General features: G+C 36.9%; 2 protein-coding genes and 1 pseudogene across 2 annotated transcripts; 1 reads left to right on the forward strand and 2 right to left on the reverse strand.

Annotated features, from left to right (window-relative positions):
* Positions 1 to 1,261: 1,261 nt before the first annotated feature.
* LOC107644232 (protein DETOXIFICATION 16) lies at positions 1,262 to 5,927 on the reverse strand. The gene is made up of 8 exons (XM_016348043.3): positions 5,475 to 5,927; positions 4,216 to 4,760; positions 3,579 to 3,665; positions 3,410 to 3,466; positions 2,982 to 3,220; positions 1,895 to 2,013; positions 1,711 to 1,797; positions 1,262 to 1,627 (listed from the first exon to the last, which is right to left on the reverse strand). Exons 1-8 carry the CDS (start codon positions 5,745 to 5,747, stop codon positions 1,568 to 1,570), a joined length of 1,467 nt encoding a protein of 488 aa, XP_016203529.1. The 5' UTR covers positions 5,748 to 5,927; the 3' UTR covers positions 1,262 to 1,567.
* Positions 5,928 to 13,652: 7,725 nt separating this feature from the next.
* Positions 13,653 to 14,392, forward strand: LOC148566049 (uncharacterized; annotated as a pseudogene).
* Positions 14,393 to 15,539: 1,147 nt separating this feature from the next.
* Positions 15,540 to 19,408, reverse strand: LOC148566050 (uncharacterized). Its single transcript, XM_088487348.1, has 6 exons — positions 19,277 to 19,408; positions 16,757 to 17,192; positions 16,509 to 16,533; positions 16,393 to 16,452; positions 16,002 to 16,293; positions 15,540 to 15,911 (listed from the first exon to the last, which is right to left on the reverse strand). The coding sequence occupies exons 1-6, from the start codon at positions 19,406 to 19,408 to the stop codon at positions 15,540 to 15,542; spliced, it is 1,317 nt and encodes a 438-aa protein (XP_088343474.1).
* Positions 19,409 to 22,274: the final 2,866 nt, after the last annotated feature.

Consider the following 22,274-nt stretch of genomic DNA (forward strand, 5'->3'; position numbering starts at 1 on the left):
TCCTTTTTTTGGTGTGTGTCAAATTTTTGGTATTTCTTTTTGGGTAATTCACAAAAACAAATTAAATAACCCTCAATATTACACCAACTTCCTGAAAAAAGATTTGCCCCCTAAACTAGATTGGTCTAGTGGTTAGCTCACTAACCCGCTTAAACAAGTGTTGGGAGTTTGAATTCCGTCTTATGCATGCAGCAACTCATTAGGGGTTTGAATTCCGTCTTGTGCATGCAGCAACTCATTGGCCAGCGACAAACCCTTAAATGGAGCTCAATATCGCGGCGAATTAGTTTTTGACCTGTCGGGCTAAGAAATACCATGAGAAATCAAAACAAGATTTGCCCCCTAAATAAATCGGGTCTATGATTCGATTTACCTTGAAAACGAGCCAACCATACAATTTAAATTTAACCAATTGGATTTACCTAATTCATTCATTCATTTTGTATTCAAATATTGTTATAATTTTTAATTATACAAATAAAAAAATGATTTAATTAACATATGTTCTTAATGACTTGCATCATTTGCTGGAAAATATGAATCTATAAAAAATACACTGCATTTTTATAAAGTTTAAAAATTTTTATTATATAATAGATACGTAACAAAAAAATTTTATAGACTCATTTAAACTATAATGAAAATTTTTTAAACTTTATAAAATGCAATGTATTTTTTATAGACTCATATTTTCTATCAAATGATGCGAGTCATTAAGAACATATTAACTAAATCGTGTTATTTTATTTGTATAATTAAAAATTATAACAATATATGAATACAAAATGAATGAACGAATTAGGGGACAACACGTTCAGTAAATCGAAACAACTTGTTTCGAATGACATGGTGTATGATTCTCCTTTAGTTAATCGAATTTGCTAACTTCGATTTACTACTGCTTCAGCTAAATTGAATTCGATATACATAGAGTTAGTTTAAATCGAGTTTCATTCATTCGATATACATAGAAACCATTTCGGACATGCAATCTCATTTCGAACATTGGTGTAATATTGAGGGCCACTTAATTTATTTGTGTGAATTACCTATCTTTTCTAGGATAAAATGTTTTTTATCCCTAAAACTTTTTTTAAAACTAAACATTTAATTCAATTCTGTTTCTGACAATATTTGAATAAATTTTAATTTTAATTTTATCATTTAATTTTTTTTTTAAATTCTAACTTTGCCCTTATCTTCATCTGTGTCTTTTTTTTTTTTTTTTTCAATTCTGGAGCAATGAAGAAAATCAAGAACGTTGCTAAATATAATAGGTCATAGATGTATATAACCCTTGTTTTTAGCCAAAACTACAAACCATTAATCCATTGGAATAAAATTCTCTAGAGTGAGAAGGTTGATATATAAGAAAATAAAATCTAATAATTTATTTGATTATTTTATTAATCTTTCACTTTGGAGAATTTTTTTCCAACTCAACCATATATAATTGCATAGTGAAGCTAGAATTTTCTTTTCTAAGAATGGTAACAAAGTTTGCTTTGCTTTCTTCCAAAAAATAGAACCTACAGAGAGTGTGCGTGGATATGACATTATTGCAGCTTCATGAGACTATACTGTCTGGTGTGATTGAATCAAAGACTCTATCTGTAGCCTTCTTTGCCTATAACAAATAGTTATATAGCCACATCAGCACCCATCATAAAATAAATAAATAAAAAATGAAAGGATGAAAAACTACTTAACCTCTTGGTCCCAATCAGTTCTTATAGTAATGGTCAGTAGAGAAAGTACTTGAACAATTAGTGCACATATGATCCCTAGCCATAACCCCTACACAGTATAATAAAAATCAGGTGATTAACTGATTATACATATGTGTGACAAAGGAATGAAACTTGGGTTTTTTTTTTTTTAATTTTTTTTTCACCTTGCCGCCAATATGAAACGTAAAAGCCAAGAGAATAGCTGATGGAATCCCAACTAAGTAGTATGATCCCAGATTCACATATGCGCCAATTTTCTGCCAACCACATCCTCTAGCAGTGCCTGCAATTATACAAGTTGGCACAATGAATCATTCTCCTAACTCAGGCAGTTATCATAGACTCTGTCGATTCTCTTCTAGGTAAAGACTCACGTGCAGTTGTTTTTATGTGAAGTTGATAGTTGAAAACTGTTAGATGATAATTTAGTCAAATTTGTCAAATCATCTAAAGTTCTCAAATATCAACTTCATATAAAAACATTTGAGTTTTCACCTCTCTTTATGATTTTATCTATCATTATCATTTTTTGGTATATCATTGGATCATTTATCTTGATATCTTCTATTTAGATGCATTCATCTAAGGATGTACAAAAAAAAGGGAATGCTGATAGAGCACAGTCTCACTAAAGTTGCATTCTTAATTAACATTTCACTGTAAGTTTCTTTTCAAGACTTCCTTTTTAGAAAAAATTAGATCCATTAATTTCCATTTTCTTTTTTCATAGGGAATAGAATGTGATGCCATTCATATATTTTATGCAAAATTGATTACAGAATCAAAAGAAGATCAAGTCCTAGGATTGTAGTTGGTGTTATCATCTTGTGTATTACAAAAATGATTTCGTATACCAAAATCAGCCATTAAAATTAGCCACCAATGTATTTGTGTATAAATACATGTGTGATATAATTTATTTTCAATGTGTATTCATATTCCAACATGTATTTTATACTGGTGGCTGATTTTGGTGTACACGTAGCATAGTCATGTTTATTAAAATACAAAATCACTGTAGTTTACATCTTCCTTTCTAGAATTGGTTGTTTCAAATCAAAACTTCCTTGTCCTGTTTCATTACTGAAATATGCCTCGGATTAAAAAGAAAAAAATAAAAAAATCCTAAGTGAAAATGTAAACTAGCACATGGTGCAGAATATTACTTCTTTCTTGCAATTTTCTCTTAAAAAATGTTGGGAGTCATTGACTTGTATCAACAAGATTTGGCCAAAAGAATGAGAAAAAAACCTGAAAGAACACATTGGAGCCCATCAAGAAAGTTGGATGTTGCAAGAATTGGCAGCATAACTGCAACATAATCGACCACTTCGCCTTCGTTACTATACGCATAGCCCCAAACGTGGCGAATTAATATTAGTACTAATCCAACTATGAGTCCCTCAATGATGGCCATTACTAACACAACACACACTGCTAAGCGTGCAGTCCTGGGATTACCAGCTCCAAGTTCATTCGAGACGCGAGTGCTGAAACAATCACACAACCATTACCAGGAATACATAATATGTCACGAAACTAAAAAGCTTAAGCTGATAGGAAGAGGCAAACGAAGAGTTATATCTGTAACAGTATATTAGTAAGTTGAAAGATGAGTATTTGAATATTAGTAAGTTGCAATTATCATGTGACTGTGAGATTTCATAAGAAATACTAACCTTACAGCTCCACTGAGTCCAAAGGGTATCATCCAAACTGCTGCTGCTGTATTCAAGCTAAGAAAACAAACAATGGGGTGGTCAAAACAATAATTGTTACAATAGTTAATGCAAGTTATGTGTAGTACTGTAGTATGATTGAGAAAAGTATCTGAAATGAGAAACCAACCAAATAGAAAGAACTGATGTCTCCAATTGTGGATTTGGAAGAAGACCGGAAAGGAGAACCATCATTTCAAATGACCACATTTCCAAGCTGTTCACCATAACAATGGTAACAAAAAATTGGAGTCAATAAGATCTCATCAAGAGTCAAAACTTTAATGTTTTGAAAAGGTAACAAAAAATGCATTTGGTTTTGATTTAAAAGTGTATTGTTAGAAAACTAACTTTTTCCGGTCTATCTCAGTCAATTATTTTAAAATTATTATATCTATCTTAAATTCTAAATCATAAATCATAAATACTTAATCATAATTCTAAATTATAAACCTAAATACTAAAGTCGACTAATGTTTGCTAACTAGAAGTTAGTTCTTGTATTTTTTCCTTAAAAAAATTATAAGGAATCAACTTTTAAATAGTCAACATTAGTCAACTTTTTTTCTTTTTATTGTAAATTATTTTTTTTAATCTTTGTGTTTAGAGAATTTAAGATTTAGAGTTAGAATTTAAGATATAAAATTTAAAATTTAAATTTTATGATTAAAAAATGTTGACTGATGTTAACCTAAAAAAGTTGGTTCCTTAATTGAACTACATTGAGTTATGAATGTACACAAATTCTAAAGAGTTGGATATTTTACCAAACCATAACAGCTGAAGGAATTGCAAGCCTAAGAAATGAGGGAATATTTTGAAATGCCTCTTTAGAAAACCCTGACCAAGTCCTTGCACAAGAAGGAGAAAGCTTGACATAAAGTGAGAGCAATAAAACATTGATCCAATAAGATATAGAATTTGCTATGGCAGCTCCTCTACTCCCCAATCCAGATTTGAACACCATAATCCAACAAATAAGGACATGTAGCAAAGTAGTGATTCCAGAGCAGAACACCATTGGAAACACTATGTTCTGTGTTTGCAAGAATCTGTTTAGGCACTGAAGAAGGCCATAAGCAAACAGGCTTGGAACCATTAACTGAGCATAGCTTCCTGCTTCTGTAGAAATCTCAGGATCTTGGCCAAGAAACATCAGAATTGATCTTGTGTTGATCCAAATAACCGCGAGCGGAACGCTGACAATCATGAGAATCAGCATTGCTCTCTGCATGTGTATGCCTAACATTCTGTGCTGTTTTGCTCCATATGATTGCCCACATAAGGTGTCCAAGGCACTAGCCATTCCCACCTGTTTAAAACACAAAACCAACTATGATCCATTCTCTATCTTCATTACCATCCGCAAATTTCATCCGTTTACATATAACTATCAATTTAGATAAAATATTACCTTAAATTCCTCTATCAGTCTATATAGTTTTAATAGATTTGTAATTACAAATAAGTCCTTTAGTTTAAAAATTAATCCTTAGCCTTATGCTATTTAAATTTTGTAGTTAGGTCTTTGCCGTGCTAAAAATATTAAGAGTTATCAGAAAGGAAAGGGCGTTCAACTTAGCCCGGGACAAAACGGCATAGAAACTCGATTGAAAGCTTTTAAATTAAAGGAATGCTAGGAGACAGTAACTTTTGTGATTTGTAGCCATCAAATAGCCATCAATGATGGTTTTAATGGTGTGAAATTAGTATGAGATTTCATCCAATGACTCACTTTTCTTTGCTGGTTGCACGCTGGCCAGATTTTAACAAAGTTGCTGGCCCATAAACTTTTCCTTTAAATTACAGAGACTTATTACAAATTTGGTGAAATTACAGGAAAGGACAGAGTAATTTAACCTTAATTTGCTAATGTACCATTTTGTAACAGTACTTGATAGACTAAGTTTGTAACACTTGACAATGTTTCTGCTTCATATTGAATCAATTTATGATCAACCAATAAAAACATAGGATCCAATTGAATATATCATGATATCAAAGATGAAAGGGAAAGAAGACTAACCAATAAGCTAAAACCTGTGACAGAGGCAAAAGAAGTGGCCATTGAAGCGCCGGAAAGCGGCAACTCGCCGAGATGACCAACAAACATGACAGATATGACTTGCAGGCAATAATTGAGCAAGCTCACAGATACCAAAGGCCCTGATAGCCATAGCTGCTTCTTCACTTCTTCAAGTACCTCACTCTTTTCTATTGATTTTGTTTTGTCCTGCTCTCCCCAATCTTGAACCAAAGGAGAATGGAGAGACGCCTTTTGGTGTTCTTCTCTCTCCATTTCCCTTTCTTGTGTCTGATGACTTGGTTACTCACTTACTTGTGAACTCAATTATATTTTCATAGAAAATCTTTGATTTTTAGAGACATTTAATTTATAGTTGGAAACATCATGGGTCCAAATGTCACATGTGGCAGAGAATAACTTTGCAGAAGATCATCATACACATGCACAAGTTTCGGTAATAGTTTACTACTAGTACATAAAAATACAAAAGTGATTATATGCTTTATTGAAAATTAAAATTCATATAAAGGACCTTACACTTTTTTTCTATGTACTTAGAAAATCTGCTCAGGTCATTAATAAAAAGTTATTTCTCAACGATTCAGAATAAAATCAATAAATGAGTCGTCATAATTTAAATTTGGGTTGTCTATTTTATATGTTAAAGATACATGTTAATATTATAAATTGAGAATATTTTTATTAAAAATATAAAAATATAAATTTTTAATGTATTTATTAAATAAAAAATTTTAAAATATTTTATTAATAATATATTTATCATGTATTTTTAAGACATATTAGCTAAATATTTTAATTTAAATTTAAATTTGGAATTTAATTTGTTTAATCTTAGTTTATTATAATCATTTTAATTTTTAAGTGAGTTAGCTAAATTCTAATTATTATTATAAGTTAGGAAAAGTTGACTTGACTGTACGTGATTTTGAAACATTTAACTAGGAATTTGTATCCACGGAAAAAATTCTCAATGCATCCATATATACTTCATAAATATTCTTTCAGCCTTTGATATTTGTTTGTCATGTTTCCTTGATGTAACCTACGCAGTAGTCAACAAAAGAGAAATGTCTATGGTATCTTGTAGAAAGAAAGATCGTTAATAGTATAAATAAATAGTATAAATGTGTAATGTTGTATGGCTGGCGTGGATTTGTGTTACATGGATGTGCCTAATACGACAAATGTGGATTAGGAAAGCCAAGTCATAGACGTATCTGTGTCGAAATGAAAAGGGAGATAATCATAAAACAAGGCATGCTTTTATTGATTAAAAAGAACCATACAAAAAAGTCCAGCACTTGGAGTAAACAAACTTGGATTTGGGTATTCGTCATTTTATTGAGAATCAGAGTGCTGACCAGATACCCTTTGTAATACGACATCTTTTGTTACTCTAAATTCAACCAAATTCAATATAATACGTTAATTCTTGGGTAAGCTATGTTAATAAACTAAATGACTCCCAAAATTAAAGATGTAGTTTGAGATTACGAGTCAACTAAGACATTATGTAGTGATAGGTATAATATGAATTTTATTAAAAAGTGTCGGGAGAATGTTGGTGAGGAGTTCAATGCAGTTGTGATGGAATTTTTTCAGTCAGATATTTTACCTAGGAATGTAAATGTTACTTGGGTTAAGGATAGAGTTAGATAAAATATTAGAGAGGGACAAAAAATATTTACACACTAAAATAAGACTAAAATAAAATTTTAAGGGTGACTAAACTGAAATTTACATATAAGTTACATGTAAAAAATTAAAATTAAGGGGGCATTGCCCTCCTTTCCTACAATGTAGCTCCGCCTCTACTTGGGTGGCTTTGGCACTAAAGTTTGTCGGAGCTAAAGATATCGAAGACTTTAGGCAAATTAGTATGGTGGGTTGTGTTTATAAGGTTATATCAAAGATCCTGGTACGGAGGATGCGGAAGATAATGCCAGGGTTGGTAGGAGAAACACATAGTGCGTTTGTGCAGGATAGGAAGATACATAATGGAGCTTTGATTGCATGTGAAACTGTGCGTGTCTGAAGTTGAGGAAAAAGAGCTCGGCAATTAGTAAACTAGACTTCCAAAAGGCTTATGATCGAGTCAAGTGGAGTTTTGTGAATATTGTTTTGCATAAGATGAGGTTTGGCCGTAGATGGAGGGAGTGGATAAAGGAGTGTGTGTGTGTTCTGAGTCTATGTCGATCCTAATAAATGGCTCTCCCTCTAAGCCCTTCAAAATGGAAAGGGGTTTACGACAAGGGGATCCTCTTTCTCCCTTTCTATTTGTTCTTGTTGTGGATGTTCTACATAGGATGATTAGAGATGTGGTGTGGAATGGACGTATTACTCCATTGTTGGTTGGAAGGGATAACATTGAATTGTCACATTTGCAGTTTGCAGATGATACTATATTTTTTTGCCCTTCTGAAAAAGACACGATCAGAAACTATAAGCGGTTGCTGCGCTGCTTTGAGATGATGTCAGATTTGAGTATCAATTTTGACAAGTACAGCTTAATCCCAGTTGATTGTGAGCAAAGTTGGGCACGACAGAAGTGTCGATTGTTGGGGTGTAAAGAGGCGTATTTACCTGTCAGATATCTTGGCATTTCTCTGGAAGCGAATTTGAGGCTGGTCAAGACATGAAAATCAGTAATTGATAAGGTAGAGGAAAAGTTAAGTCTATGAAAAGCAAAGTCTCTGAATAAAGCGGGTAAGTTGGTTCTCATTAAATCTATTCTTAATAGCCTGCCTATTTACTATCTCAACTTGTACAAAATGTCGAAGGCAGTAGCAGACAAAATAATATCCTTACAGAGACGCTTTTTGTGGAGCAAGGAGGAGGGGAGGGACGAGATGCCTCTAGTGAAATGAAAAGTTATACAGGCCCTAAAAAGGCAGGAGGTTTGGGAGTTGGTGACGCAGTAATTTGGAATACAGCGCTTCTGTTCAAGTGGTGGTGGAGATTTTCGAAAGAGGATTGTCCACTTTGGAAGAAAATTGTATGTTCTTGTAATAACATGAATCCTTCTAAAATGATTTGTGATAAGCTTGTACCTACAAGAGGGGGTCCTTAGAAGGATATTTGTCAACTATAAATCAGGGAGTCACAAGTGAGAGAGAAGATGATCAGAGGCTTGGCTATGGAACTAGGGGATGACAGGATAATCCACTTCTGGGAGGATAGCTGGTTACCTTGTGGTGTTCTGAAAGTTACTTTTTAAAGATTTTTTTTGGTCTCAAATCTTCAAGGATCTGTCATCGGAGATTGTGGGTTCTGGGATGGGTTAGAGTGGATTTAGAATTTCTAGTGGCGATGAGAGTTATTTCAGTGGGAGATAGAACTAGTAAACCAGTTTCATGCGGTTATACAATCAGTGAAACTAACAACTGAGAGAGAGGACAGAGTGATTTGGAAATTTGATAAAAAAAAAAGGTGGTTATTCTACTATCTCCTTTGTGGAGGTATTGCAGGCAGAGGTACTTCTGGCAGATATCACAAGCTATAGCTTTACTAGTACTATTTGGAGAGAATTTGTCCCACCAAGGGTTGAGTTGTTTACTTGATTTGCACTGGTTGGTAGGGTGAATACAAGGAAAAGACTGTGGAGATTAGGTGTTATTGACCAGAATGATAACATGTGTGTTTTATGTCATAAATATGTTGAAACTGCTTTTCACTAGTTCATTAGTTGTGAGCTCACTTGGCAGATGTGGTGTGCTTGATTGTTCACTCTTGAAAGGATGTGGACTATTCCAGGTACGCTCAAGCAACACTATAAAAGTTGAACGGATATATCAACAAGAAAGATGGAATGGAAGCGGTGGTTAGTTGATTTTTGTGCGGTCATCTGAACAATTTGGCTAGAAAGAAATGATAGAATCTTCAAAAATCAAGGTTCAAGTGTGGTGAATATTATTAATAGGCCAATTCTATGGTGCCTTTTGTTTGGTGCCTAACTTTTGCCTAAATTACTTTTTATAGTAACTTTAAAATATTTAAAAATTTTTAAATTTTATACTTTTAAATTTAAAATTAATTATCTTACCTATTTTAGTAATTAGGCCATACTTTTTAGGCACTATAGCAAACACCTTATTAATATATCCTTTACAAGTTATGATGAGTGGATTGGTGGTGAACCCTGTGATCGTTGATGGCAATGGCGGAGATGGCTAGGGGTTGTTATTTTTAGCGTTATGAGTTTTTGTTTCTTTTCTTTTATTTCACCTTGTTTTGAGCTTTTTTACTTCAAAAAAAAATTACTCAAATTCCCAAAATGAAAAAGGTTACCTGAATGTCCCAAGTTGTATTTTTATATAAATTGAATTGATTAAATTCGATTTATATAAAATGGTACTAAATCGAACCCGTTAGATTCGAATTACATGCAAACGCAAATTATCTATCATCGAAGCTAATGGCTTCGAATTCTATACAAGCACTAAATCGAAACAATGAGATTCGATTTTTCTTTGCATGTAAATCGAACCAATTCAGTTCGATTTACACACGTAAACAGCAGACCATACTAAATCAAAGCCAATTTAATGGTTTATGTAAATCGAAACCCACGATTTACCATACTAAATCAAAGCCAATTTAATGGTTTATGTAAATCGAAACCCACGATTTACAAGCAACATCTCCCTCAATAATTTTCAATAAGCATAACTAATAATCATTATATTTAATAAATAATTTTTTAATTTTAAAATATTATAATAAATATAAATATATAAATTTTAAATAAATTTATATATTTATTAATATATAAAATTATATTAAATTTTTTTATTTTAATTAAAACAAATTATATATTTATTAATGACTTAGTCACTCAACATATTCTTTTAATACTTTTTTTAAATATTCTCAATATTATTATTATTATTATTATTATTATTATTATTATTATTATTATTATTATTATTATTATATATGATCAATTTTTTATTTACTTTGTCCAAAAAGAATCAATAATTCATACATAATAATCTTATTATTGAGAGTACCTAAAAAAAATACTAAAATATATTATTTTATATGTTAATTTTAATTTAATAAATAAATATTAATTTAAAAAAATTTCGTAATTAAATATTTTGTTAGTTTATTTTTTTTAAGGCATGGAATAAAATATTTTTTAATTTTTAAATTATTATTGATTAGAAAAGTATTGTATTTGAAAATTGAGTAAATATATTTTTTAATAAATTTATTTATATTATACCACAAGAAAATATTTTATTTCATGCAAAATAATTTTAAAAAAATGACTTAAGAGATGTTAGTACTATAAAAGACTTAGGTAAATATACTTTTCTGGACAAAATAAATAAAATATTTAATTATGAGATTTTTTTAAAATTAATATTTATTTATTAAATTAAAAATAACATATAAAATAATATATTTTAGTATTTTTTTTAAGTACTTTCAATAATAAGATTATTAGGGTAAAAAACAGAAATAAGCTAAGGGATGCCAGAAATTACCCAAATTCGCCAAACTGGAAATTGCTTCAAGAATGAGCCAAAGCACATTACTATATAATTCGAACCAAGGTAGCTCGAATAATGATGGAACAAGTGATGAATGTAATTCGAACCTAGTTGCCTCGAATAGTAATTCGAATTGGGCTGGTTCGAATTACACAGGTCTCCGCTATATAAGGAGTTCGAATCAGCCTCATTCGAACCACGTTTCTATTCTCATACCCCACCAAATCCCAGAGAAAACGACCCAGATTTGATCCGACAAAGACTCGAACAGAATACTCAGCCGATGGGGGACGATCCGGAAAGGCTATATCGGTTGGACGGAGTTGCTCATATAGCCGGGGTCATCAATGACGAGGTTAGTTGATAGAAAATTTTGTGGTAGTGGTTTATCTAAGTTAGTGATTTTGCATGCGGTTTTAGTAGCGGTTTATCCTAGTGGTATTGCTAGTGGTTTATTTGAGAGGTTTTGTATACGGTTTAGTTGGTGGTTTAGTCGGTGGTTTATGTTAGTGGTTTTTGTTAGTTGTTTAGCATGCGGTTTTAGTTGGTAGTTTAGTTGGTGGTTTATGTTAGTGGTTTTTGTTAGTTGTTTAGCATGCGGTTTTAGTTGGTAGTTTACTTGGTGGTTTATGTTAGTGGTTTTTGTTAGTGATTTTGTTTGCGATTTTGTTGATGGTTTATGTTGGCGGTTTATTTTGGTGGTATTAGAAGTGGTTTATTATGTGATTTTGTGTGCGGTTTATGTTAGTGGTTTTTGTTAGTGGTTTTGTTTGCGGTTTTGTTGATGGTTTATGTTGGCGGTTTATTTTGGTGGTATTAGAAGTGGTTTATTATGTGATTTTGTGTGCGGTTTATGATAGTGGTTTTGCATGTGGTTTTCGTAAGTGGATTAGTATGCGGTTTATGTTAGCGGTTTGGGCATGTGGTTTTGCAGCTAGTTTGTTATATTGGTTTTGCATGTAGATTCTGTTAGTGGTTTTCATTAGTGGTTTCTGTTGTTGGTTATTTTTGTCACTGGTGTTCTACGTGGTTCTAATAATGCGGTGCATGTAATGCGCAGCCACAGCGATGCATCAGGAGCATGCGGCGGCAGCAGGGCATGCGACTCGATGAGCGGTATGTTCCGTACTTGCAGATGGCCGGATTATACCATCTTGCGAGGCTGAACGATAGATGGTTCCGGTTAGATGAGCCCCCTTGTCAGTGCCTTCGTCGAGCGGTGGCGTCCAGAGACGCACACCTTCCATATGCCGTTCGGAGAGTGCACGATCACACTTCAGGACGTGGCGTACCAGTTGGGGTTGCCAGTAGACGGGCGTTATGTCAGCGGTTGCCTTACAGATTTCCAGATATACATCCAGGGGGCTGTCTAGCTTGGGTGTGGTTCCAGGAGTTGCTTGGAGTGATTCCTCCTCCGAGCCAGGTTCAGAAGTTCGCAGTAAACTGCACCTGGTTCCAGGAGACTTTTGGAGAGTGCCCTGAGGGAGCCGATGAGGAGACTATGCGACGCTTTGCACGTGCCTACATCATGATGTTGTTGGGCACTCAGCTGTTTGCTGACAAGTCCGGGAACCGCATTCACATCAGATGGCTTCCCTACGTAGCTAGGCTTGAGGAGATGGGGACCTACAATTGGGGGTCTGCAGCACTGGCATGATTGTACCGGTGCATGTGCCGAGTGGCGAACAGACATGTGGTCAAGTTAGCAGGCCCACTTCAGCTACTTCAGTCTTGGATCTTCTAGCGCTTTCCTAGGTTTAGGCCTGCTGGGCATGATACATGCAGCTAGCCGTTGGCCTCGAGGTACTTTAGTCATGCTTCTCTGTTTCAATTTAACATAGTTAAATCCATGTACGCTTCTAATGTATTACAAATCTGTCACACTTTTAATTAGCCGTAACACCCATGTGAGATGTAGGTGGTCAGGTTACAACCCTTCCGGTAGTGAGAAGGGTCCTAGAGTGCAGAAGTGGAGACTGAGGATAGACATGTTACAGGACAGGGATGTGAGTATACTACTGCCTAAGTTTGTCTAGTAAACCAAACTTTATGAATTTGTTGCATGAGTTAGCCTGACAATGTTTAGTTCTTTGTGCAGTTTATCTGGATGCCGTATAACTTCCCCGAGGTACTGCAGGTTGTGCATCCGGAGGCGTTGGAGCCTTGGCATACGGCGTTGTGGCGGTCTGTGACGTCATTGATATACTTTGCCGTCATAGAGTGGTATCAGATAGATAGGGTTCTACCGCAGTTCGGCGGAGTCCAGCCCCGTCCGCATCCCGCCCTGAACATCGACTTTCTGATGTTGAAGGATGGCAGAGGCGGTGATCGTTGGTTCCCGTACGCTTTGCAGTCATGGCATCTCCATTGGGAGACTCGTGCGGACCACGTGCTCAGGTTCGATGTTGTTGCAGACCCTGGACCGTCACATGAGTTCCTGGAGTGGTGGGGTCAGCATAGAAAGAGGTTCTTGTATCCAGAGATGTATTTGGGAGATCTGAGGGCCGTTCCTATTCCTGTGGAGGCGTCACAGACGGGTGCTAGGTGAGTTCCTGACATGGATCGTGTTGACGACGTGCCGGACAAGCATCGGGTCGAGAGGAGAGCTCGTGTGGGAACACGACGGAGCCAGCGTGAGTGGAGGTGGCTGGACTAGGCTATGGACGAGGCTGACGGGGGTGGTCGACGTGGAGGTGGACGACGAGGGCATGGAGGGAGACGGAGAGGGCGTGCTGCGGCAGACGAGCATGGTGATCATGGTGACGATGACGACGATCAGCACGGGCCCGCGGGGAGGGTTGCTGCAGGGCATGTTGCAGTTGGTGGTGTTAGTCCCCATGATGGCGGACATGGAGGCAAGTGGTATGGGTCAGACATGGGTGACGGGGCTGACTCTAGTGATGGTTGACTTGGTTCAGGGCCGCTTGGAGATTACTTCGTTGGAGTACCAGCCCATGACCAGACCCTTCAGGAGAGTACGCCATGGCTTAGTCTGGGGACGATGTTTTTAGACTTCCTTGCATTAGATGGGCTTGATGCGGACTTCGGCGGGTCACACTTTCTAGACGAGATTACTGCCATCATGCAGGAGGATGTGGCAGCCCGTAGGCGTGGTCAGAGCTCCGGCACACAGGCACCTTTAGATGTCGATCTGCACGAGCCTCCAACGATACCTGTTGCTGACCATTTTGCATTGGGGGTACCCCTCCTTCCACATTCACTGCTGCGTCACATTCAGTTGCCGAGCCGTCTGCGGCCCCCGTCCAGCTTAGGCCACCTGCACAGCCTGTCCCAGATGATGAGGAGGATGAGATCGAGGACGAGGAGCCGCTTATCCGCAGAGGTCAGAGGACACGGGTACCCCGTCGTTGCTTCACCGGCTCGCATCTGTTTAGATGATTCATGTCTCATGTATGTTGTTTGTTCATGTTCATTGTTGTATGTTAGCCAGGTTTACTTTTGTAGTTGATGTACTCTTACGATCGAACATGTAGGAAGGTTATTTATGTTTCAGTTTGTTGTTCCGAATAATGATATTGTACTTTGAAAACGGCTGTTTAGTTTCCGCATCATGTATCTATTTAATATGTAAATTTTTGTATTACCGTTTACATTCAACGGACTTTTCGGTCAAAACTCCGGAAACAGAAAATATTCATTAATTCATGCACCATGCATAGTACAACTCATTAACATTAACAAATTAAATGACTTATCAACTACAAGTTCAGAAAGGCGTAACAATGGAATCTAAACTCGAAAGTTAAATAAACTAAGTACCAAACCTAAGAATAAACCTACTCATGGCCCGCTGTGTGTGCTGCTCCTCCGACCTGTGGGCAACTCTGACGTGTGTGTCCGGGTTGACGACAGAGGCCACATCTCTTTGGCCGGTTCGGATCTGCTTCGTCCATATTGGTCCGTATCCTAGTGGACCTCGGACGACCCTCTCTCGCACGCCTCTTGTTAGGATCCGGGATCACAGTCGACCCGTCATATGGTGGTCAGAAACCCTCCGGAATGGGTGGTGTGAATCCCATCCGATACACATTGAACACCGTACTAAGACGATACACCCGGTGGACGTAAGCGGTCCAGGTAACCCGTGAGTAGGCACAACATGCCAATGCGTGCGGACACGGGAAATGAAGTGCCTGGAAGTATCCGCAGTCACATGTCTGAGACGCAAGCGATACTCTGTAGCTACCCAATGAGAAAGAACCAGTCGGAGTGGTCTCTGCTACGGTGAACTCGGAGTTATCCCTGTCGTACAAAGTCACCGTGAAGCACCTCGCCGTCTTCAAGTTGGCCTCAATACACTTCACCAAGTACTGACTAAATTCTTGTCCGGTTCCCAACTGAGCCTCAGCCTCTCTCCCCTTGCGAACAAACAGTTCGGCAAGCCTTCCATATGTTGCCTTCACCAGCGAGCACACAGGAAGGTTTCTGACACCTTTGAGGATTGAGTTCACACACTCGGAGATATTCGTCGTCATGTGCCCAAATCTCCGCCCCTCATCACAATGCTGAGTCCACAAGGAATACTCTATCCGATTCGCCCACTCACAATCGCCAAGTCTTCAGACCGCAGAATATCAAACCAGTAATCAAACTCCACCTCGGTCTTAGCGTACGCCGCGTTAACAAGAAGCCTCCGTGCGTCTTTGCCCTTGAAGGTTAGGGTGAAATTTGCCGCCACATGTCGAATGCAGAATGCCTGGTATGCAGAAGGAGGTAACCAGCCTCTGTTAAGAGCCTCAAGCGCGGCCTTGATTCCGTTATGCCTGTCCGATATCACCAGTAGACCCGGCTGCGGTGTCACGTGCTGACGCAAGTGGGAGAGAAAGAATGACAAAGACACAGCATTCTCACCCTCGACTAGTGCAAATGCAACAGGGAGTATGTTGGAATTGCCGTCCTGTGCAATCACGACAAGCAACGTTCCCCCATACTTGCCATACAGATGGGTGCCGTCAATACTAACCAGCGGCTTGCAATGACGGAATGCCTTGATACACGGTGGAAACGTCCAGAACAGTCTGTGAAAATAAGCTTGAGACTCGTCTAGCTGTCCACCAACTCGAACAGGGCTCGTCCTAAGGACTGCAACAGTACCAGGCATCGTCAACTGGACTCCCAACACCCACATGGGGATCTCGTTGTACGACTCATCCCATTCACCATAGATGAGGGCAATAGCCTTCTGCTTCGCCAACCAGGCCCTCCTGTACGTCGGCCTAAACCTAAAGTGTGCGGCCGTGGCATTAAGGAGCACCTTGATGATGACGGAAGCATCATCCCTAACCATTGGCATAATGAATGCCGATATCACATGATAATCCAAACTTATGTGGTCGCTGGAGATGGAGGTGGCAAGATAGGTATGAGGTCCATTATACCGTTTGACCTCCCAAATGCCCTTGCGCTGCCGGAGACTCAGCCGAATCAACCATCTGCACCTATTCCCGAACTCAGAACACTTGCCCATATACCGGCGATAGTCAGACTCCACTACCTTGTACTGTACCCTTCGGCGAATGCTGTAAGTCTTCACACTTAACAGGGCCTCATCTTTATCCTGAAATTGCTGACCAACCTGAAACTCTGTCAGACCGGCAGTCCCTTCCGCATGTCTAGCTCCAAATCCAGCAGGCTACCCAGAAACCCCCTCCTGCCTCATGGCATCCAAGTCCAAAGAGGAAAAATGTGGTGGATACTGCTGTGTGCCAGAGCTAGAACCACCTCCCATCCCGGCAGGCTCACTCGCTCCAATATCATCGCCACTGTCATCATCAATCATATCCGGTTCGACATCATCGTCCTCTGGATCACCCAACAATCCCTCTCCAACCCCAGGCGGTGCAACACACTGTAAAGAGGTCGGCAGAAATTCCCCTGTTCCGACCTCATCCCCTATATTGCCATTGAGATCAACAGCGAATGAAGGGGAGGCGACAGGTTGGACGGGTGGCTCGTACGCAGGGACGGAAGAAGAAGCAACGGCAGATCTGGAGCTAGAACCGGCTGCCGTGGCTAAAGTGGTGGTATTTCGGTTCAAACCCCCTGAGATGGATACCACATCAGCCAACTTTGCCAATAGTTCTGGTGTCCTCACTTCTGGAAACTGCCGGTGACAATGAAACATAACCTGCAAGTCCTTATCACTCCCGATCGTGAAACAATCATACTTCACAGTTTCCTAGAGCACCGTGATTAGAATGCGATAGAAAAATTTTTTAACCCGCTTCACACCATCTAGACCAAGTTTCTGCAATATAGAGCTAACAAGGTCATCATAGCTCGTCGTAGGCCTCACGATAATACAGAGAGAATCCTTATCGGTGAACTTCACACCGGAACGAGTTTTCCTCTTAATCGATCCTCTGTAGTGAACCAACACTACAAAACTCTCCTCACTAGCCATCTTACCCCCTCTAATGAGAGCAACTCACGTTTACAACCATATATATACAGGTCTGGTGCTCACTAATTCGAACCAGCCTGGTTCGAAATATGGTTTGTGTAATTCGAACCAACCTGGTTCGAATTACTTTGGGAAGCTTCCACCTATATAATTCGAACTCATCTAGTTCGAATTATGTATGCTTTTAGTTCGAACCAAGCTGGTTCGAATTAGTTAGAATTTCGCTGAACAATTCGAGCTAATTCGGTTCAAATTATATACAAATGCAATTTGAACTAAGCTGGTTCGAATTGCATAGAGAAGTGCTTTGGTTGATTGATGAAGCAATTTTCAACTTGGCGGATTTGCGTAATTTCTGGCCTCCCTTGTCTTATTTCTGTTTTTTACCCAGATTATTATGTATGAATTGTTGACCTTTTTAGACAAAGTAAATAAAAAATTGATCATATATAATAATAAGATTATTAAGAGTATTTAAAGAATATGTGGAGTGACTAAGTCATTCATAAATATATAATTTGTTCTATCTTTTTTTTTGAAACAAAAAGCTCAACACAATAAGGTGGAGTATCAATGAAAAAGTACTAAACAGATAAAATAAACTAATTTCTAATTATCTTCGGCAAAAGCCATCAATAACCCAAAAGATCAAATATCACTCTACTCTTTGTAACTCCTAATCGACCTGATGACTACTCCTGCCACACCTATTTCTTGATTTATGAAGATTCTGACATTCTTTTTAACCAAGTGCTCCAAATGATAACAATAAAACCAAATTCACCAACATTCTATCAATTCGACTACACGATTGACCCATAACCCAGGATTTAGAAAGTTGTGATAGTGAGGGAAAAATATATATAAAATAATAATAATTATTTGGGTTTAAGTAACATGTGTCCTAAGGGCACATGACAAGTTTACCATTAACGGAAGGTTTTAAAATTTTATTTAATAACTGCAAAATAAATACATTAAAAATTTAAATTATTTGTATTTTCAATAAAAATATTCTCCATTTATAATTTTAATATGTGTCTTTAGGACACGAGATAGATAAGCTCTAATAATTTTTTAATAAAAATATTATATGTGCATAAAAATCAGTTATCAAATTATTCATTAATCATTATGTATTTGTGTATAAATATATTTATTGTTTAATTCATTTTCAATGTGTATTTTGTATTTCAATATATATTCTATACGAGTACTCGAGTAGTTACTTTTTATGTACATATAGCATAATTATTGCTATAATTATATTTTATTATTCTAAAATATGATTAGTCTTTAAAATATATAATTTATAAATTAAAATACTAAAATATTAATTTCAATAATAATATATAATTTAGAATTTTATTTTTTAGGTTCCATATTTTTTAAAAAAATGGAGTAATCTTTTTTTAAACAATACAATCAAAATGTCTCTCTTTCTATATATATCACTAAATAATTATTTAAAAATTCTCTTCTCACACAATCAAAAGTCAACTCTCAGTGATATTCATAGTTAAAAAAATTCTTTCAGTTGATGTAGTTGTTATAGAAAAAAATAAAACTAATTTTAGAAAAAGATAAACAATATCTTTTGAGTTTATTTTTAAGAAAGAACACCAATTTCATTTAAATTGAGAATTGATCATTCTAATAAACATCTAATATGAAATTCTTAAATTGACTATTAAGTACAAAAAATTGAGTAAAAAATTATTGTGGGGTCAAATTCAATAATTTAATATGGGCAAACAAATATTATTATCATATACTACTCAAAAAAATTTTAAATTGTAGTGGGGGCATTTGATTGCTTCGTTACCGATTGTTTGACATCCCATAGATTATGCACTCACCATAACTGCCGGATACACCAAAGGATTATCCATTCGTGTTTTCAAAAAATTCTCATGCCACTCAACCAAATCCTCAACAGCAATTACCTTTTTATCCTTGTCATGCTCTGCCTCCCGTAGCCCTTGTGGCATCATTACCACCGCATTCCATCCCAACTCCAACGGTTTCCTCTGAGCTTCTAGTTCTTCACTTCTATAGTGTTTCAAGACAATCCCTTTCTCGTTCACCTCAATATCTTTTTCTTTAATTTTTTTTATTTTGCATCAGGAGACACCTGGCACCTTCATCGTGCCTAGTGATTTTTTCTCGAACATCAATCCTCTTATATTTAGCCTCACTCACAAGTGATTCTTTTTCGGACATCAATCCTCCTATACTTAGCCTCACCCACAAAGATCTCTTTACTCCTTAATCACATTCCATTCATCTTCTTGATGGCCTTTAATGCCCCTCCTTTTGTAGTATATCTGATAAAAACAAACAGATGGATCCGGTCATACTTCTCCTTATGTGCCAAATAGATGTCATTTATCCTTCCTATCTACTTGAACATATAAAACAATTCATTCTTTGAAACATTGCCTGGTAAATTATCCACAAAAATGGTGAATGATTCACTCTCCAATCGGAGATACGCTTTCCAATTCCAAATCTGTGATCTTTCTCAACATGGGACTATCTAACTTTATCCCACTTTACATTAGATATAATTTGTTCAAATTAAAATAAAAAAATTTAATATAACTTTATATATTAATAAATATATAAATTTATTTAAAAGTTATATATTTATATTTATTATAATATTTTAAAATTAAAAAATTATTTATTAAACATAATTATTATTAATTATGCTTATTAAAAATTATTGAGGGAGATGTTGCTTGTAAATCGAATCTATGGGTTTGAATTGACATAAACTATTAAATCGAAACAATTGGCTTCGATTTACCATGAACTGCTATTCACGTGTCTAATAAATCGAAGTGAATTAGTTCAATTTACATGCAAATAAAATTCGAATCTCATTGTTTCGATTTAGTTCTTATATAGAATTCGAAGCCATTAGCTTCGATTTATAAACAATTTGCGTTTGCATGCAATTCGAATCTAATGGATTCGATTTAGTACCATTTTGCACAAATCGAATTTAATCAATTCGATTTATATAGAAATGCAACTTGAGACATTCAGGTAGCCTTTTTCGTTTTGGGAGATTTGGATAATTTTAAAAGCTAATTGGTTTATTATAATAATTTATCCTTAATTTTTTGTTTTGTATAATAATAATAATAATAATAATAATAATAATAATAATAATAATAATAATAATAATAATAATATGAACTTCATAAAGAAGTGTTGGGGGGAGATTGGTCAGGAGTTTACTGCAGCTGTATTGGGCTTCTTTCAGACTGCTAGGTTACCAACAGATGCTAATGTCACGTGGGTGGCGCTAGCTCCAAAATTTGTGGGGGCTAAGGAAATCAAAGACCTTAGACCGATTAGTATGGTTGGCTGTGTTTATAAGGTGATATCCAAGGTGCTGGTAAGAAGAATGCGGTTAGTGATGCCATAGTTAGTGGAGGAGACCCAGTCTGCGTTTGTTAAGGGCCGCAAAATACATGATGGTGCTCTCATTGCTTGTGAAACGGTCCAATGGCTGAAGTTGAGAAAGAAGCATGCGGCTATTGTTAAACTAGACTTCTAGAAAGCATACGACAGAGTGAGATGGAGTTTTGTGGATATAGTGCTGCAGAAGATGGGGTTTGGTATTACATGGAGGACTTGGGTGAAAGAATGTGTGACTACAACGTCTATGTCGGTGTTGATCAATGGTTCACCATCCAAGCCTTTCAAGATGGAGAGAGGACTCAGACAAGGAGACCCCCTATCGCCTTTCCTATTTGTTCTTGTTGTTGATGTGCTACACAGGATGGTGGGTGAGGCGGTAAGAAATGGAAGAATTTTCCCACTGTTGGTGGGAAGGGACAATATAGAACTGTCGCATCTTCAGTTTGCAGATGATACGATATTGTTTTGTCCACAGGACACGGAGACGCTTGTGAATTATAAGAGGCTATTGAGGTTCTTTGAGTTAATGTCTGGCCTGAGTATCAACTTTGATAAGTCGAGCATAATTCCAATCAACTGTGAGAAGGAATGGGTGACGAATGTGTGTGGTTTGTTGGGATGTGCCGAAGCTGTGTTACCTGTCAGGTACTTAGGAATTTCTCTTGGTGCTAATCCTCGGCTGGTAAGGACTTGGAAACCAATCATAGACAAGGTGGAAGAGAAGCTGAGTTTATGGAAAGCTAGATCTCTTAATAAAGCGGGTAAGTTGGTCCTCATAAAATCTGTTCTCAATAGCCTACCGATTTACTACTTAAGCTTGTATAAGATGCCAAAGGCGGTTGCAGAAAAGATAATTGGACTGCAGAGAAGATTCTTGTGGTGTAAAGAGGATGGGAATAACGGTTTACCCCTGGTGAAATGGGAGGTAGTTCAAGCTCCAAAAAAGCTAGGTGGCTTGGGGGTGGGAGATGCTTTACTTAGAAATGCGGCGCTTCTGTTTAAGTGGTGGTGGCGCTTCTCAAAGGAGGAATGCCCACTGTGGAATAAAGTTGTATGCTCTTGTAATCAGTTGGACCCAACTGTAGTGCTGTCAAACCAAACTTTGCCATCAAGAGGGGGCCCGTGGAAAGATATCTGCCAGCTTAATATAAAGGAGCAACGTGTCAGAGATATGATGATTAGTGGTTTGTCTATGGAGGTGGGTAATGGTAGAAGAACTCGTTTTTGGGAGGATACTTGGTTACAAGGTGGTTCATTGAGAGATAGTTTTCCGAGACTCTTCTCTGTTTCAAATCAACAAGGGTGTGTAATAGGGGACTGTGGGTTCTGGGATGGGTTAGAGTGGGTATGGAACCTCCAGTGGAGGAGAGAACTGTTCCAATGGGAGTTAGAGTTACTCACCCAGCTTCATGATCGACTTCG

Source organism: Arachis ipaensis, chromosome B5, assembly GCF_059453495.1.
Source record: "Arachis ipaensis isolate K30076 ecotype BB chromosome B5, ASM5945349v1, whole genome shotgun sequence".
Taxonomy (NCBI): Eukaryota; Viridiplantae; Streptophyta; class Magnoliopsida; order Fabales; family Fabaceae; genus Arachis; species Arachis ipaensis.

Coding starts and splice junctions, on each gene's coding strand:
- LOC148566050 (XM_088487348.1), bottom strand. CDS start 19,408: ATGCCACAAGGGCTACGGGAGGCAGAGCATGACAAGGATAAAAAGGTA. Junction 17,193..19,276: donor TGGTGTATCCGGCAGTTATG/GTGAGTGCATAA, acceptor ACGGTGCTCTAG/GAAACTGTGAAGTATGATTG. Junction 16,534..16,756: donor TGGCGATGATATTGGAGCGA/GTGAGCCTGCCG, acceptor GAAGACTTACAG/CATTCGCCGAAGGGTACAGT.
- LOC107644232 (XM_016348043.3), bottom strand. CDS start 5,747: ATGGAGAGAGAAGAACACCAAAAGGCGTCTCTCCATTCTCCTTTGGTT. Junction 1,798..1,894: donor CGTTTCATATTGGCGGCAAG/GTGAAAAAAAAA, acceptor TATACTGTGTAG/GGGTTATGGCTAGGGATCAT. Junction 1,628..1,710: donor GAACTGATTGGGACCAAGAG/GTTAAGTAGTTT, acceptor TATTTGTTATAG/GCAAAGAAGGCTACAGATAG.